At 22.4% G+C, this 17,681-nt stretch overlaps 1 protein-coding gene across 1 annotated transcript; it reads left to right on the plus strand.

The window, feature by feature from the left end:
- Window positions 1-2,566: 2,566 nt before the first annotated feature.
- Window positions 2,567-17,215, plus strand: PY17X_1450700 (asparagine/aspartate rich protein, putative; the record flags this gene model as incomplete). The annotated part of the gene is made up of 3 exons (XM_022957653.2): window positions 2,567-16,447; window positions 16,806-16,962; window positions 17,178-17,215. The coding sequence occupies 3 exons, from the start codon at window positions 2,567-2,569 to the stop codon at window positions 17,213-17,215; spliced, it is 14,076 nt and encodes a 4,691-aa protein (XP_022813008.2).
- Window positions 17,216-17,681: the final 466 nt, after the last annotated feature.

The following is a 17,681-nucleotide window of genomic DNA, read 5'->3' on the forward strand; positions in this document are numbered from 1 at the left end:
TTTTTATCTAACGGAAAACGAGTGGCGACCAACAAAAAAAAAACAAAAAAACAAAAAAATAAAAAAAAAAAAAAAAAAAACAGAAAATAAGAAAAAAAAATTAGAAAAAAAAATCAGAAAAAAAAATAAAAACTCGGAAAAAATAAGAGCATACATAACTATTATGTATTTGGGCCATGTATAATATAATTTTAAGTAACATATCTATAAAAAAAAAAATAGAATTAGAATTAAAATGTAAACAAATGTATAGATATGTTAACTTGCTTTTTCTCTCCATATTTTTTAATTTATTATTAATAACTAGGAGAAATATAATAAATCATACTAAAATTATTTAATTAAAATAAAAAATATATATAATTTATTTATAGTTTTATTTTTCATATATATCCAATGTAATAACACCCTTTTATATATGCATCCTAATTTTCATTTTCAAAAAAAAATAAAAGTACATGTTATTTAAATAACCAATCCCCAGTTTAAAAATTAATATATAGCTAAAAGTTTGAAATGAATAAATAAATAAATATATATATATATATATACATGCATATCCCAATTTCCTATGTTGGTAACATATTCACATTTTAATTAATGAATTATTTATTTTTCTAAAACAGCTTTTAAACTACATACCCACAACCCTTCCAAAAAAAAAAAATAATAAAATGATGTATAAAACCCAAACTATATAATTGTGTAATTATCTACATGTTATATATAACAACAACCCCGTCGTTTGCTAAACAGTATAAGGAGCATGCATATGTACATGTATATATGGATATGTATTATTTCCTTTTCTTTTCTTAACCCCTCTAAACGTTCTTAGCATTTATCGCTTATTCTATTCGTATTTTAAAATATAATAAAGGGTGTGTAAATAAAAAAAAAAAAAAAAAAAAATAAAATAAAATAAAATAAACGAAATATACGAAATAAACGAAATAAACGAAATAAAGGATAATGGACAAATTAATTTTTAAGCTTAAAATGTTTTATATAAACATTTTTGAAACTGATCTTAAATAAAGGTTATATAAAAAAGAAAAATTCTAATTTTTTTCCTACATACATTTTATTGTTTTTTTTTTTTATTCATATAATATATAGTAGTATTGAAAAAAAAATATGATTTTCCACAAAATAATGGGTATGGATATTTATATAAAATTAAGCTAAATTAAATGTGTATGTAAATAAATTATAACCCGTATATATACGTCTGTACTATATTTGAGATATATTCCATTTTAACAAGTTTGTTATAAATATTATTTATGCTTTCAAAATAAGCAAAGGAAAAACGTCAACTAAGTGTTACACCCTTTCGTTAACTTTTTCGCTAATTTCCTCACTATTTTTTCGCTAATTTCCTCACTATTTTTTCGCTAATTTCCTCACTATTTTTTTCGCTAATTTCCTCACTATTCCTTTCGCTAACTTTTTTAACATTCAACAATATTCGCTTAAAAAGAAATGACTACGCTAGGACAATACCATATGAATGTAAAAAAAAAAAAAAAAAAAAAAAAATATATAACTTTTTGAATTTGTGTAAATATATACCCATATAATTATCATATATAGAATCTTATATAGGAAGCATAAATAATAAAAAAGAAGATTATCTAATTTATATGTGTATATTTCTATAATTTTCTTCCCCACTGGATAGTAGGAAATATGCATACGTAATCATCTATATATATATTTTTTTTTTTTCATGCTAATAATATATAATTTTTTTATTTTTATTTTTATTTTTTATTTTTTATTTTTATTTTTTATTTTTATCTTTATTTTTTTACTCGTCAATCAAAATAAAACAAGGATATATTATATGTAGGAATATTTTGTTTCCTTTTTTTTCTATAGCTTAAATATATATAATATATTGTGTAAATTTATATTTTTTTATTTTGGCAATATATGGAACGTATATAAATATATACACGAATAAACGCATACGGCCATTATCGTCATCCTTATTATCGTTATCATATGTACATTATAAATATGTGGAAGTATCAAGTTTTAAAAATTTATGTGAAATTTTTTTATTTATTGTTTTTATTTTTATATAATTTAGCTAGCTAATTTTTATTTATGTTTGTTTATAAAAATAGCATTACATATGTACACTCTCAGAAGGATATTTGAATAAAGATTTAATTTTGTTGTTACATTAATTTTCATATATATAACATATATATATATTTTTATTTTTATTTTTATTTCTGCATGTTAAACTTATTATATTGTTATTTCTTTGTGTTTTTAGTATATACATATCAAGCACATTTCTTTGTCCGTATATTCACCAATATATATTTTATGTGCTTTTTGTGAGCATTCGAAATAAATGAAACCTAACCCCACTTAATTTCTATGTCTCCTTTCCAGAAGTTAATCTAATATAATTTCAAAATATCATAATTGTGTGTTTTTGATTTTCTCAAACGAGCATGCAAATCAATATTTCCAGAATACCATATGTCCATTAATATGTTATGTTTATTTTAGAAAAGGAAAAAAAAAAAAAAAAAAAAAAAAAAAAATGAACGAATTAATGGAAAAAAAAAATGAAGAAATGGGAAAAAAAAAAAATGAAGAAACCCTTCCATTAAGTGCTTATTTTTTAAAAGAATATGGAGATGGGAAAATAAGTAAAAAAGATGTTATAAGAAGTTTGAAAAAACGTATATATAATAATAATGAAAAATATGAAGAGATATATAAAAGGTTAAAAGAAATTCATGGAAATAGTGGTGTATGTACCCGACAATGGAAAGAGGGTAGCTTTGCATTTAAATGTTACAATTGTGAAGGAGATCCAACATGTGCTATATGTGCAAATTGTTTTTTTTCATCTAATCATAAAAATCATATATATAAATTAACACATACTAGTGGTGGTTGCTGTGATTGTGGTGATACATCTTGGAATATAAATGGATCTTGTTATAATCATAGAGGAATAAATGAAGATAATTTAGCAGATAAAAAAATGATCTTAAAAGAAAATGTTAAAAAACAAATAAAAGAAGATATCGAAAATTTAGTAGGAATTTTATTTAAAGATATAATATTAAAAGATGGTTTTTTTTTATCATTAGTAAATGCTGATTATGTAGAATATTCTTTTGATTTTTTTAAAGATCAAGGAATAACAAGTTTTTTATTTCGAAAAATAATATGTGAAATATTTACTGGAGCTAAAATTGATTTTTTAATAAATTTCCATTATTGTTTACATACAGGAATCCAAAAAGCATTATATTCGTTATATCTATCTTTATTTGTAGATCCAAAATTTAAACAAAGATTTGCATTTAAATTATCTAAACATTATAATATAATTGTAAGAGTTATAGATGATAAAATATATAATGATTATAGTTTAAATGGGTTAAGTGTGCAACTTTTAACGGTTCCAGAAATAGGATATACTTTAGTTATTAATAATTTTTTAAATGATTTAATAAAAATAATAGAATCATTTTGTACATATAATAATGTTTCAAAATGTGTTATGTTTAAAAATTTATTAAGATCAGAAATCGAAATTATAATGAGAATTTGTTTAGATTTAAAATATTTGTTATATCATCAAGAAGTTATTAAGATTATTATTTTTAATAAATATATAATTAAAAAAATTCTAAATCTCTTAATTTTATTACATAGAATGAATTCACAATTTCGTTATACAAAAAGACATATCATATATGAAGATTTATCAAGTTCCTATGCAATAACTATCGAAAATTATCTACTTAAGGTTTTCGAGCCTTTATCCAATTTTTGTAAACGAGAGCAAAACGCTAATTACAGAAATTTCTTTTTACTATATCAGCTTACAATTGAATCGATTTGTTCACTTAATTTGTTCCCATTTAGTAGTGAGCAAAAACCGGAAAAATCGGAAAAATCGGAAAAATCGGAAAAATTGGAAAAATCGGAAAAATCGGAAAAATCGGATGGGCGACCGGCTGACTCCATCCCTGCTAATGTACCATCTTCTGAACAAGGGAAACAAAAAAAAGAAACTAAAAAAATTATAGAAGAAAGAAAAACAAAAAAATTAAAACACTTACGATCTTTACATTCACCATTAGTTAGATTTTTTATGATGATATTAAATTTTGATGTTATTAGAAAATGTATTGATGATTTATATTGGTATAAATATGTATATTTGAAAAAAATCAAAAAAAAAAAAGAACAAATAGAAACATCTTCAGTATCTAACTATACAATAAATATAATAAAAGCATATATAAATGATTTCTATTCTATTGAAAAGTATCCAGATGAAGTTATAAATAAAAGAAAATTATTACAAGAAAGATATGAAATTGATGGCAATAAAATTAAAATGAAACTCTTTAGTTATAAGCCTTTCTTAAATTCATATAATCCTATAGAACATTCTAAAGTAGACAGCTATTTGAAAGAACACAAATATTTAGAGGAAACCTACTTCAAGTGGATCATCAACATGGGCGCCCCCACTGCCGCGGCCTCTACCACCGCCACTGCCCCTGCCTCTACTGCCAATGCCAATGCCAATGCCTCTACTGCCACTGCCACTGCCACCGCTAGTGCCACCGCTAGTGCCACCGCCAGTGCTGCCAATGCGGGGAAGGTGCACTACAGGCGAAGTATACAAGAAAAAAAAATAAAGGGAAAGTGCAAAAATTTATTTATCGAAAAAAAAATTAGTAATAAAGAAATTGAGTTCAATGAATTTTTAGAGATAAAATATAAAAAGGAAAATAAAAAAATATATTTACACCCATTATATATACAATTATATATGAAAGATTTACTAGATTTTTTAAATTTATTTAATTTAAAATTATTAAAAAATATATTATATATAAATATAAATGTATTATCATTTATATATGAAATAAAATATGGATACTGGGTTAGGAATGGACCACAAATGGTTTTCCAATCAAATGAATATGAATCATCTATGTTTTTAAAAAATGATTTAATAGGAATACAGTTTGCTTTTATTATGATGAATATTTTACCTTTATATGAAAATCAAAGAATAAAAATAAACGAAAGTTTAATGAAAATATATAGGAAAATATATAATGAGCGTATAATAAATTTAGTTGGAAATTCGCAAAAATTAAAAAAATCAACACATTTTTGTAAAAATATGACATCTAATGAAGAAAATAATAAACCGAAAACTGTTTTAACAGATTCTTTATCATTAATGAGTGATATTAATAACAAAATGAATGAACAGGATGTACAAAATTTTAGACAAAATAAAAATTCAGATATCTTAAAATTTGAAATGAACGAAATGAACGAAACGAACGAAATGGACAAAATGAACGAAATGAACGAAATGAACAAAATGAACGAAATGAATGAAAATAATAAACAAACTATTATATATGATAAAAATAATAAGCAAACTATTATATATGATAAAAATAAAAATATAAATGAACATGATGATTTTTTCAGTATTTTTTGTGGAGATGGAGTAACAGATACATCTATAAATTGGGTTAATTTTAGAAACCATTTTTTTTCTAATAATAATGAAAATTGTGCAAAAAATAAAATCGATTTTACACAAATATATCAATTATTTATTAATTATTGTCGAGAAAATGGAAATGCTAACAAGTCAGAAGAAGGGAATACATCTGATCTACAACCAATGAACCCAAATAGTGACAATAAATTTGAAACTGATAATGGAAATATAGACGGCGAACAAAAAGTAGTAAAAAATGAGGAAAACGTAGTAAAAAATGAGGAAAAAATAGCAAAAAATGAGCAAACCCAAGTTAGCAAAATAAATTATAAGAAATTAGAATGGGTTGAATATTTAAGATTGTTTATGGAAACTGATATAAGAAATCCATTTGTTTTTATATATCAATTAATATTTAAAAACTTTCGTATAAATTTAAATAAAACTAATTTAAATGATATATATATGGAAATTCAAATACATCATTTAAAAATAATATATAAAATATATAATGATATATATTTAAATAAATTAAATATTGATTCTCGTAAAATAACATATATATTTTATTTTCAATTTTTTTATGATATAATTATAAGAATATTCAACGAGTTATATTATTTTGATTCTAGTAATATTCCAAGAAAAACATCTTATATAAAATATAAAAAAAGAGGAAAATATCAAGTTAAAAAAATATTGTTACAATTATTAGCTTCTAAAGATTTTCAACATTTTCAATTAGAAAATATTTTCCCTAAACAATTTAGACATCATCCATCTTTTTATGAACTTATAAATAAATATGGTTATACTACACATATGGATAGAAGCAATGTAAATTTAATTAAATTAAATAAAAATGCATGGTATTTATATGATGCTTTTTGGCCTGTTTCAGAATATAAAGATTTTCAATCTGCTAATGAAAAATCAATAAAAGAAGAAAATGCTACATATATTGGTCCATCAAAAAGTCAAGATAAAGAATATCTTAATTTCTCTTTTAAGAAATTACAAAATTTATTATATTTTGCATTCAAAAATAGTTGTTTGGCTCCAATGCTTCTAACTATTTGTGTAACTAATGAAGCTTTCCAAACACGTCTTGACCAAATAAAAAATTCACCTCCTATTAAAGAAACTTCTAATAATCAACAAAATAATTCCAATTCAGTTATTGATAATAATACTCGAGGACTCACACAAAATGATTCTATTCTTTCGGCAGAAAATTCTATAGATGTAAATTCTGATCCTGCTTCTAGGAATCGACAAAGTCAACAAAGTCACGATGCTGGCCTCAATCGAACCCCTACTGATTTGTCACTACTTAGCGACATAGATGTTTTTAATTTGTTAACTCAAAGCATAAATAACAGTTTAGGTACTGATCAGGCTGGTCAAAATAGTCAAAACAGTCAAAATAGTCAAAACAGCCAAAATAGTCAAAACAGTCAAAATAGCCAAAATAGCCAAAACAGCCAAAACAGCCAAAATAGTCAAAATAGTCAAAATAGTCAAAATAGTCAAAATAGTCAAAATAATTCAAACCATGGGGAGAATAACACATTGGTAACAACATCAAATGTAGAAACAAGCCAAGAAAATGGAAATTCTAGAGGTATCGAAGAAAGCCGAGATGGTAACAGTGTAGATAGTAGTGAAAGTAGTTATCAAAACGGAAATGGTCAAGATATACATCAAACAATTAATAATAGTAATACATATATAATAGTAGATCAAAATAGTGATAATGAAACATTATTTGCTGAAATATTAGTAAATAGAAGCCCTAATAATTCTATAAATATGGAAATTGTTAATATTACAGATACACATTCAGAAAATCAAAATACAAGAAGAGGTTCTAGACATTTAACTGCTGGTGGATTGTCAGAATTAATTAGAAACTTAATAAATGAAAATAATATTATTAGTAATGTAATAGATGAAACACTATTAGGAAATACGGGATCTGCTATGGATATTATTGGAGGTGAACATAATGATGAAATAAGAATAAATCATAATATTCCTATTCATTCAAATCGAAATAATAATATAAATAGGGGTGGAATAAGAAGAAATCCAGATGATAATTTAATGTTCGATGGTTATACATCTAGTGAAGAATTGAATGGTATTGATTCTGAAAATTCTAATATTTTAAGAGTCAATTTAACTGATAGAGATAATAATTTAGAAAATATAAATCTAATTATAAATTCTAATGAACTAATTTCCAATGCTAATAATCCTAATTTAAGTAATACTATTGATATATTAATTAAAGTTATAAAAGTATTAAGTATTTTAATTGATTCTAGTCATCCATTTAAAGAGATAAATGGGTTCTATTATTCCAATTGTAAAATGGAAAGTGATGATTCAGATTCTGCATCTGACTCTATTCCGGAAAGTTCTGATGAAGATTATTATCAAACACCTTTATCAGAAATCGAAGAAAATATACTAAACAAAACTTACGATTCTAATAATGAAAAAAATGATAATATGAACAAAGAGATAGAACACAAAAATGTAGATAACGATTGTAAAGATCAGATTGAAGATGATTCTGAAAAATGGGAAAGAAAAAAAAACGAAGTTGCCATAAATGAAAATGAAAATGAAAATGAAAATGCTATATTTGATTACATATCTATAATTGAAAAAAGAAAAAAAGGAAAAAACAAAAAAAAATTAGAAAATAATACACAAAACACATTAAAAAAAAAACAAAAACAAGCATATTCAATGGGAGAAAAAACTGTCCAATTTTTTATCAATAGTATTAATAACATAAATGGAAACGAAGATAAATGTTTTTTAAAAGTGCGAAATACAATCGTTTCAAGATTAAAAGAGATATCTTCAGAAAATTATAATTATAAAAATGTAAATAATAATAATGAATTTATTGAGCTAGCTAAAAAAAAACAACAGGATCTATTAGATAGTATGAAAAAACAACAATTAAAATTTAGTCAATTTTTAGATGATGAATTATTTTCAGATGAAGATGATGAATTAGAAACAACGAAAGAAATAAATAATGACAAAAATGAAGATTCCGAAAATGATATATATAAAGAAAATAATACTTTATGTGAATATGAAAAAGCAAAAGAAAAAAATTGTATATGTGTATTATGTAAAGAAGGAATGTCAAAAAATAATTTATTAGCATATATGTGTTTTGCTTCTCATACAAATATATTAAAAAAAATAATAAAAAAAAATAAAATGGCATTTCCTTGTAAACATCCATCAATATATACTTGTGGTCATTTCATACATACAAATTGTTTACATAATACAAAAATATTGAAATATAGAAAATTATTTAGTGTTAAAAATGAACCTACTTTATATGAATTTACATGTCCATTATGTAGATGTATAGCCAATTGTTTTATTGTATATATACCAAAAAGATATACATCTAAAAATGATACATACAGAATCTATGATTGTAATGAAATCGATTTCTTTATTGATAATTCTAATAAAAATTTCTCAGATCTTTTGAAATCAGCATCATTTGCTTTAAAATTATGGAATAAAACAAAAAATGAAAAAAAACAAATAGAAGGAACTATCACATCAGATATACAAATTGTCAACAATACAAATTCTTCTAATCATGATAATGATATAAATAAAACTTTGATTAAATTGAGAGAAGAAAATAATGATCTAGAAGTAGAAACTTCTTTAGATATCAATGAAAAAGAAAAAAATAAATCGTTATATCATCATAATATGTGTAAAAAATATGATGAATATGATAATAGTTATAGTGATAATTCTGAATCATTTTGTTTTGAAAATGAATCAACTTTTTTAAGTTCCTCATCAAACAAATCTATTGATAGTGATATAGCAGATGAATTTTATTTTAAATATAAAAGTCACCATAAAATGGAAGAAGACGAAGAAAAAAAAAAAAAAAAAAAAAAACTTGAAAATTTTGTAAAAAATAATGAATATGGAGAAGAAAAAGAATCAAATAATAACAACACATCTAATAATAAAAATGTTGGAAATGATTCTAATCAAACTAATTGGAACAATTATGTTACTAATTCAGTTTTTAATGAAAAAAATAATAATGATATTTTTAATTTAAATTTTAAAAACTTAATTGATAAGAATTTAATTTTTGATAATTTATTATCCTATAAAAATTATGATCAAAATAAAAAAAAAATACTAAAGGAAATATATTTAAATGAAAATAAAATATATGAACAATTATATAATACTAATGATGGTTGTGAAAATATTTATTGTCATGATTGTAATGATAATTCTAATTCTGAATCAATAAAAAAAAATATTTATAAAAATACTGAAATTGAAAAGGAAGAATATGAAATTCATAATTATAAAAACTATTTTAAGCATGCTGATAATGTAAAAGAATCTAAGTACAAAGATAGATCCGGAACAGAATTATATCTTTACAAAAATACTTTTAATTATCCTAATAAAGATTTTACTTTTACATATCATAATTCTAATTTTTTTTATAGATATAAAAATGGATTCTTATCTTATTATGTTAGTGTTCCGTTAAAATTTATGAAAAATGTTGAATTTGTGATGATACAAAATAAATCATTAAATAACGCTAACAATAAAAAGTCCAAACGATTTTTTTTCACAACATCTGTGAAAGAAATAGAAACAGATAATAATGAATCTATAGAAAATTCAAAAGACCAAAACGATACAGAGAAACTAGATGCAATACATCTAGAAAAAAACGATAATGACCATGAAATGGCAAGCAATAATGAAAATGATGGAAAAAATGATGGAAAAAATGGTGAAAAAAATGGCGAAAAAAATGGCGAAAAAAATGGTGAAAAAAATGATGAAAAAAATGATGAAAATAATGATGAAAATAATGATGATGTAAACAAGCCTGAATCAAATTTATTACAACTAAATTATAATATAGATAAAAACCTGATAGAATATATACAACATAATTTTAATATAAATAATGTAAATTGTGATGATGTTATTAAAAAATATAGAATTGTTCAAAATAAAATAAATATATCACGAATGAGTAATAATAATAACAATAGTAGTAGTTCTAATTCTAACTCAATTAGTAACGGAAAAAAAAAAGGAATGAATGAAATAAATGAATTTCAAAAAGAAAAAAGGCTTAAAACGGATTATGAATCCGAAATTAAGGAAAAGGTTTTATCCAAATTTAGGGAAAATGTTTTATCTGAATGTGAAAATTTTTCTTATTCAACTCGTGCAAAAATGGAAAATAAGGAAACTAATGAATATTCTATCAAAACAGGAAATGACATAAATTATAATTTAACAGAAAATAATAAGTGTGATATACAAGATGTTAATTCAGAAAATATAGAGATACCTGTTGTAAATACTAATGAAGAAATTATGAACAGTTCAGAATATTTTATTTCTGAAAAAAGCAAAAAAGTCGAAGAAGAGCCAAGGCGAAATGGTCGAAGAAGAAGCATTCAAGAAATGGAGGAAATGGGGATAATAAAAAATAATGACAATTCGTGTTTTTATGAAAATTATGAAAATGATAAAATTGAATTTAGGTACAATTGTGATAAAAATGATTTAAAAACACATGCTATAGCAATGAAAAATTGTTTTTCTGTTGATATATATGATGGCATAATTACCACTAATAAAAATTTTTATAAAACATATAAAAATACAATATATAAACAAAATTTTGATTCAATATTTGATATGAAAGCATTAAGACAATCTATTATATTATTGGGAGGAATAACTGAAATATCATGGAGAATTTTTCATCAAAATCATACTACATTTTCAACTATATTACATCATTCAGAAAATTATAAAAAAATAATTGATTTTGAATATTCAACAAAAATACAAGATAATGATGAAGATACTGATATAAAAGGAATAAGCGTAAATGATGTATTAAAAATTTATAAAAAACTTGATATATACCCTGAATTTTTATTTAATAATACTAATGTCGGATTTGTTAATAAAAATGAATTAAGAAATGTAAATAAAGAAGATTTATTATTATTTAATAAAAAAGATAAAAAAAAATATAACAAAAAATTTGGAGGAAATATATTTAAAAATGAAACAACTAATGAATTAAGTTTTATGAAAACTTGTTTAAATCAATTAAAAAAGTGTAAAGAGAATGAAGATGAGGAAAAACGCGAAGAAGGTAATAACCCTAAAAAATTGGTGAAAAAAAAAAAAGGAAAAAATAAAGTAGATAACAAAAAAAAAAATACGATTAAAACGGATGTGTTAAATATAAAATATTGGAGAAATATTAATACAGCTACAGACATGAATAAAATATATTGGATTTTATACAACGAAATATTAATTAATATATTTTATAAAAATATTAATTATGTTTCATGTAATAACTTAATTGAAACTTTAGTAAGAAACTTATTTTTATATAAACATGAATTAAATATAGTTAAAGAAGATAAAATTTCTAACTTATTTAATTTACAATTATGGAAAAATATTCATAACATTTCTTTTTATTATGTATACCCATATAGATTTACCTTTAATAAATATAAAAAGTTTTTTGATAAAATTAAAAAAGCACATTTTTTAAATAAATTATCATTTTTACCATTATCTGTTGATGTTCTCAAATTATTTATGACATTTTTCTTAAATCAGTTATTATACACACCTGCAGCCATTCAGCATTTTATTTCAATTTCTTTAATTATTATCAGTTTTCAAGTTATGAATGAAATTTTTATAAAAGAAATCTCAAAATCATATGTACAGTTCATATTTTCAAAATTTTCACCTGAACAAGTCAGACAAAATTTTAATAATATTTTTGAAAAAATATATATAAATGTGCAAAATGAATCATATCCAATAAATAATGAAGTATATTTACATGATAAAGTTAAATTATCATCGGGTCATTACAAACAATCTGAAGATATACATGAAGAAAATGATAAATCATCAATTCCTAATTATATGAACACAAATAGCCAATGTAAAAGTATTGCACACGAACAATTTAGAAAGCTAATTTTTGACAATTTTATAAAGAATAAGAATGAACAAAATCAAAATTATAATACATTTAATGGTGGTTCATCTCTATATTGTTCAAACGATCAAATAGATGAAAATGAAAATTTAAAAAATAAAGAAATATTCAAAAAGATTCATGTAAATCGAAGTAACAATGAGGATGTATATAGCGATGGTGACAAAATTAATATGAATGGTACATGTAAAAAACATGCAAAATATGCAAAATTAATTAACAAAATGGATATATTAACATTATTTAATAATTTGATGAACTTAGTTAACAATATTAGTGAATCAGAAATTGAAGAAATAAAAAATATAATTTTAAAAAATAAATTAATTTGTGCTAATATAAAAAAAAAAGAATGTTATATTCACATGTGTGAAAATGATGTGTATATAAATAAAAGTGAAGCTATATATAATAATGAAGAAAACGATTGTGATGATTTTTATTTGTATAAAGAAAAGAAAATACTATATGTTTTATATGAAACAATGAAAAAAATAATAAGCTTAAATAAATTTAAAAAAGATACACAAAAAATTATGCTTTTATTATGTGAAATAAATAGCGAATATATGAAATATGTATATTATAACGGATATATACCAATCAATATATTTCTAAGTACAAATTTTATAAGATATGATGAATTTTTTAATAATTATTATCCATATTTATTTAATAAAAAAACAAATTCCCAATGGGGAAGTTTCCATGTTTTATATAAAGAAAAAATGTTAAAAAAAAATAACAAACAAAATGATCAAAAAAATTTAAAAAAAAATAAAAATGTTATGAAAAGAGATTTTAACTATATAATTAATAATCGTAGTGATATTATTCAAGAACAAAACATAAAAGACCAATCATATTTGGAAAAGGAATTAAAAAATGGTGTTAATAAAGATAATTCAAAAGTTGGGTATTATAAAAATGTCGAAACAACAAATTTAATAAATGACTTGTCTATATTACATAAAAGAGATGATAATAAAAAAAATGAAAAAAATTTTGAAAATTCTAAAAATTTTGAAAATTCTAAAAATTTTGAAAATTCTAAAAATTTTGAAAATTGTTTTTGCACTAATATTAATCAAATACATCAATTTAAATATAAATTATATAATATACATAACGAAGAAATTATTAATTTTTATTTAATGAATGATACAGATGAAAATTATTTATCATTATTATGTAAGGATAATCTAGAATTTAGACATACTAATATTTGCAATATTTTAAAATGGAAATATGAAAATATTCCTTTTATTAACCATTTATTTTATATTTATAATATATACCCTATTTTATTTAAATTAAATCAAATAAAAAATATTCATAATAAAAAAAACAAAGATATAGATATATGCTCAAATGAATTTTTATTATCACAAATAGATGATAAAATATATGACCAATTTGATAATTATAATAATTTTTCTGATCAAAGTTTTGATAGTAATAAAACGATACGGGTTCATGAGGAAGAAGAAAATGAAGATTTTGGCGAAAATGCTGGAGAAAATGTTGGGGAAAATGTTGGGGAAAATGTTGGAAAAAATTCTGACGAAAATTACACAACATCATCTCTTAATGTCTTAAATGAAATTCTCGATGTCAATGAGCTTATAAAAGATTTGAAGAAAAAAAAAAAAAAAAAAAAAAAAAAAATATATAAAAATAAATATGCTAATAACTTTTTTGTCAATTTTTTTAACAAGGCTATGGAAAAAAAAACAGGTTCAAAAGCGGATTTAAAAACAGGCTTACAAAATGGAATGATCGAAAGTAGCGAAAACAAAAGTTATAATCACAATGGTGATGAAAAGGACCATGTTATAATTACGTCAAATTTATTTATTGATCCTCATGATTTAAAAAATGTAGATATTTCTGAACATTTAGACAAAATTAATAAAGTAAACACAAATGAAAATCGAGAAGAAAAAGAAGAAGTGTCAGAAAAAAGCAAACTAAATAAAAATAACGAAATTAAAGAAAACGATTATAATTGTAGTTTAGAAAATACAGCATGTTCCATTTCAACAGACAATAGTTATACTGATGAAAATTTTTTGCAATATAATAATAATGGTGATTCAAGTAGTGGTGTAGAAAAAATGAGATATAAAAAAAAAAATACAATTAGTAAATTATTTTTTAGTCGATTTGATGATTACACAACAAATAAAAATGATAAAAATAGTAAAAATAAATGCAAAAACGATCAAAATATTAGCTTTTTAAAATATAAAGATTCAAATAAAATACAAAGATATAATATGTTATTAAGAAGAAATGATCTTAGTAATACATTTTTTTATAATCTTAGGAAATTATATAATTATGTTTATAATTTATTCGATTTTATACCAATATATATTATACAAAACAGTTTAATACATTATCAAAAAACATACAAAAATATAAACCATTATTATTATTATGATGATGATAATGATAATGAACAGACTGATGGAATTCATAATTTATTTAATTCATATAATGAAGAAAGCGAATATGAATATACACGTTATTCAAGTAACTATTTTAACACAGATAAATGGAAAAGACAGTATGCAAAATATACAAATTTTGAAAATAATAATAGACATGAGCATATATATAATAAAAAGGAGAGTGATTATGATGCCAGTTCTTGTTCTTTTGATAAAAAATGGGATAAAGATAGTGCTTCATATAATGATTCTAAAATGGGAAGCAATTTTTCATATGATAGGAAAAATGAAGGTGCAAATAATTTTAATGAATATGTCGATCCTCTCGGTGCAACCTTAAAAAATTTGTCATTTTCCAACAAACAAGATTCCTCAATTTTTAACCCCAATTTTGTATCCGAAGAAAAATCGAAATACACAGAAAAAGAAAATAGTAGCGAAAGTAAGAACTCATATTTTGTTAATAAAAAAATGAAAACTAATCATAGTGATTGTGTATCAGATGCATATATAAGATGTTCTAATAATTTTTCTAAAAACACAAAAGGGGAATCATTCCCAAAAATGAAATTTATAAATGAAGAAAATAATTATAATGATGTAAAAGGAATAAGAGGTAATGTAAGTCAATTCTATAATAATATCAAAGATGAAAAAGACACATTAGGAATAAAAAAAATATTTTTCATATTTTATAAATATTTAAAAAAAAATAATTTTATTGATTGCAATTTTGGAGAAAAAAATAATAAAATAAGAAGAAATAGATGCATAAAATTATATTCCAAATTTTTAAAAAAATATTTAAAATCAGCAAATATATATTTACAATTTGTAGCATATATATTATTTTCAATATATGAATATAACACATTAGCAACCAAATATTTAGATTATATACATTTATATAGTGATATGAGCAAATATAATATATTTTTACACATTTTAAACATAAATAATAATATTGATAAAATATATACATATCAAACAATGAAATTAATATTTCATCCATATTTTTATTGGATGTATCAAATTTATAAATATCTAAAAATAGATGCATCTCCAATTGCTCTTCATGATTTTTATGAAAATCTCGAACAATTTATTTCATCAAATTCTATATTCCAGCCTAGTCAAAATTATTTTACCTTAATTAAAAAAAATTTTAAAAGAAAATGTGTTAATTGCAATAAATCACCAAAAAAAATACTTATTTGTTTATATTGTGGATCAACTATATGCTTACATGAAAGTGATGAAGCTACTGGCCCATTATCTCAAACAATTAGCAAATGCATTTACCATACTACAATTTGCGGTGGAGATCAATGCTTATATTTGTGTTTGAACACATCTTCGGTAAGTCATGTTCAGCTAGATGCGCACTCTATTTAGTTTATGCGTGCACATGTACGTGCATATGTACGTCATATTCGATTATGTATCACTTCTTTTCAATTATGTACCACCTGCTTTCCAATTATGTACCACCTGCTTTCCAATTATGTACCACTTCTTTCCAATTATGTACCACTTCTTTCCAATTATGTACCACTTCTTTCCAATTATGTACCACTTCTTTCCAATTATGTACCACTTCTTTCCAATTATGTACCACTTCTTTCCAATTATGTACCACTTCTTTCCAATTATGCACCACTTCTTTCCAATTATGTACCACTTCTTTCCAATTATGCACCAATTTTTTTTATTTCAGATATTATTTACCAGTGAAAATCGATTCGAATTCATGGATGGGCCTTATGTAGACAAAAATGGGGATATCGACCCTCATCTTAAAAGAGGAAAGAATTTATATTTATCTCAACATAAATTAAACAAACTATTTGATGTTATTGTTAATTCAACAGCTGGTAAAAATTAAAAAATACATAGTTTTCATAATTTTTCATAATTTTTCATAATTTTTCATAATTTTTCATAATTTTTCATAAGTTTTCATAAGTTTTCATAATTTTTCATAATTTTTCATAAGTTTTCATAATTTTTCATAAATATTCATACTTACATATGTGTATGCATCTAACTCGTTTGCGACATTTTTTCTTTAATTGTTTTTCCTTTTCAGATGTTGAAATATATAAGCATACTTTAAAGGCAGAGTAAAACACCTCCATATCAGTGAAGCCCAGATGTGCTACTATGCACTCGCACATGCACACAAACACACACACATATCTTTAACTATTTATTTGTATTTATGGTTTTTTTTATGCATTTATTTATGTCATACATTTTTAATGAATAGCAAATATTGTTTTACAAACCGTTATTATATGAGCGAGATATTTTATCGATGCAGTAATTCTTTCATTTTTTTTTAATTCAATATACATTATGAAGTTAGAACTTTTTTTATTAAAATTATTTTTAGCGAAAAAATGCAAACAATAACAATTTAGTAGTAACCTGATAATGCATTAAATAAATTCGAAAATTTCGAAAAAAAATATGAACAAGTGTGAAAAATGCGAAAAAATATGAACAAGTGTGAAAAAATGCGAAAAAAAATATGAACAAGTGTAAAAAATGCGAAAAAAAATATGAACAAGTGTGAAAAATGCGAAAAAAA

This window comes from Plasmodium yoelii, assembly GCF_900002385.2.
Source record: "Plasmodium yoelii strain 17X genome assembly, chromosome: 14".
NCBI classification, from domain to species: domain Eukaryota; phylum Apicomplexa; class Aconoidasida; order Haemosporida; family Plasmodiidae; genus Plasmodium; species Plasmodium yoelii.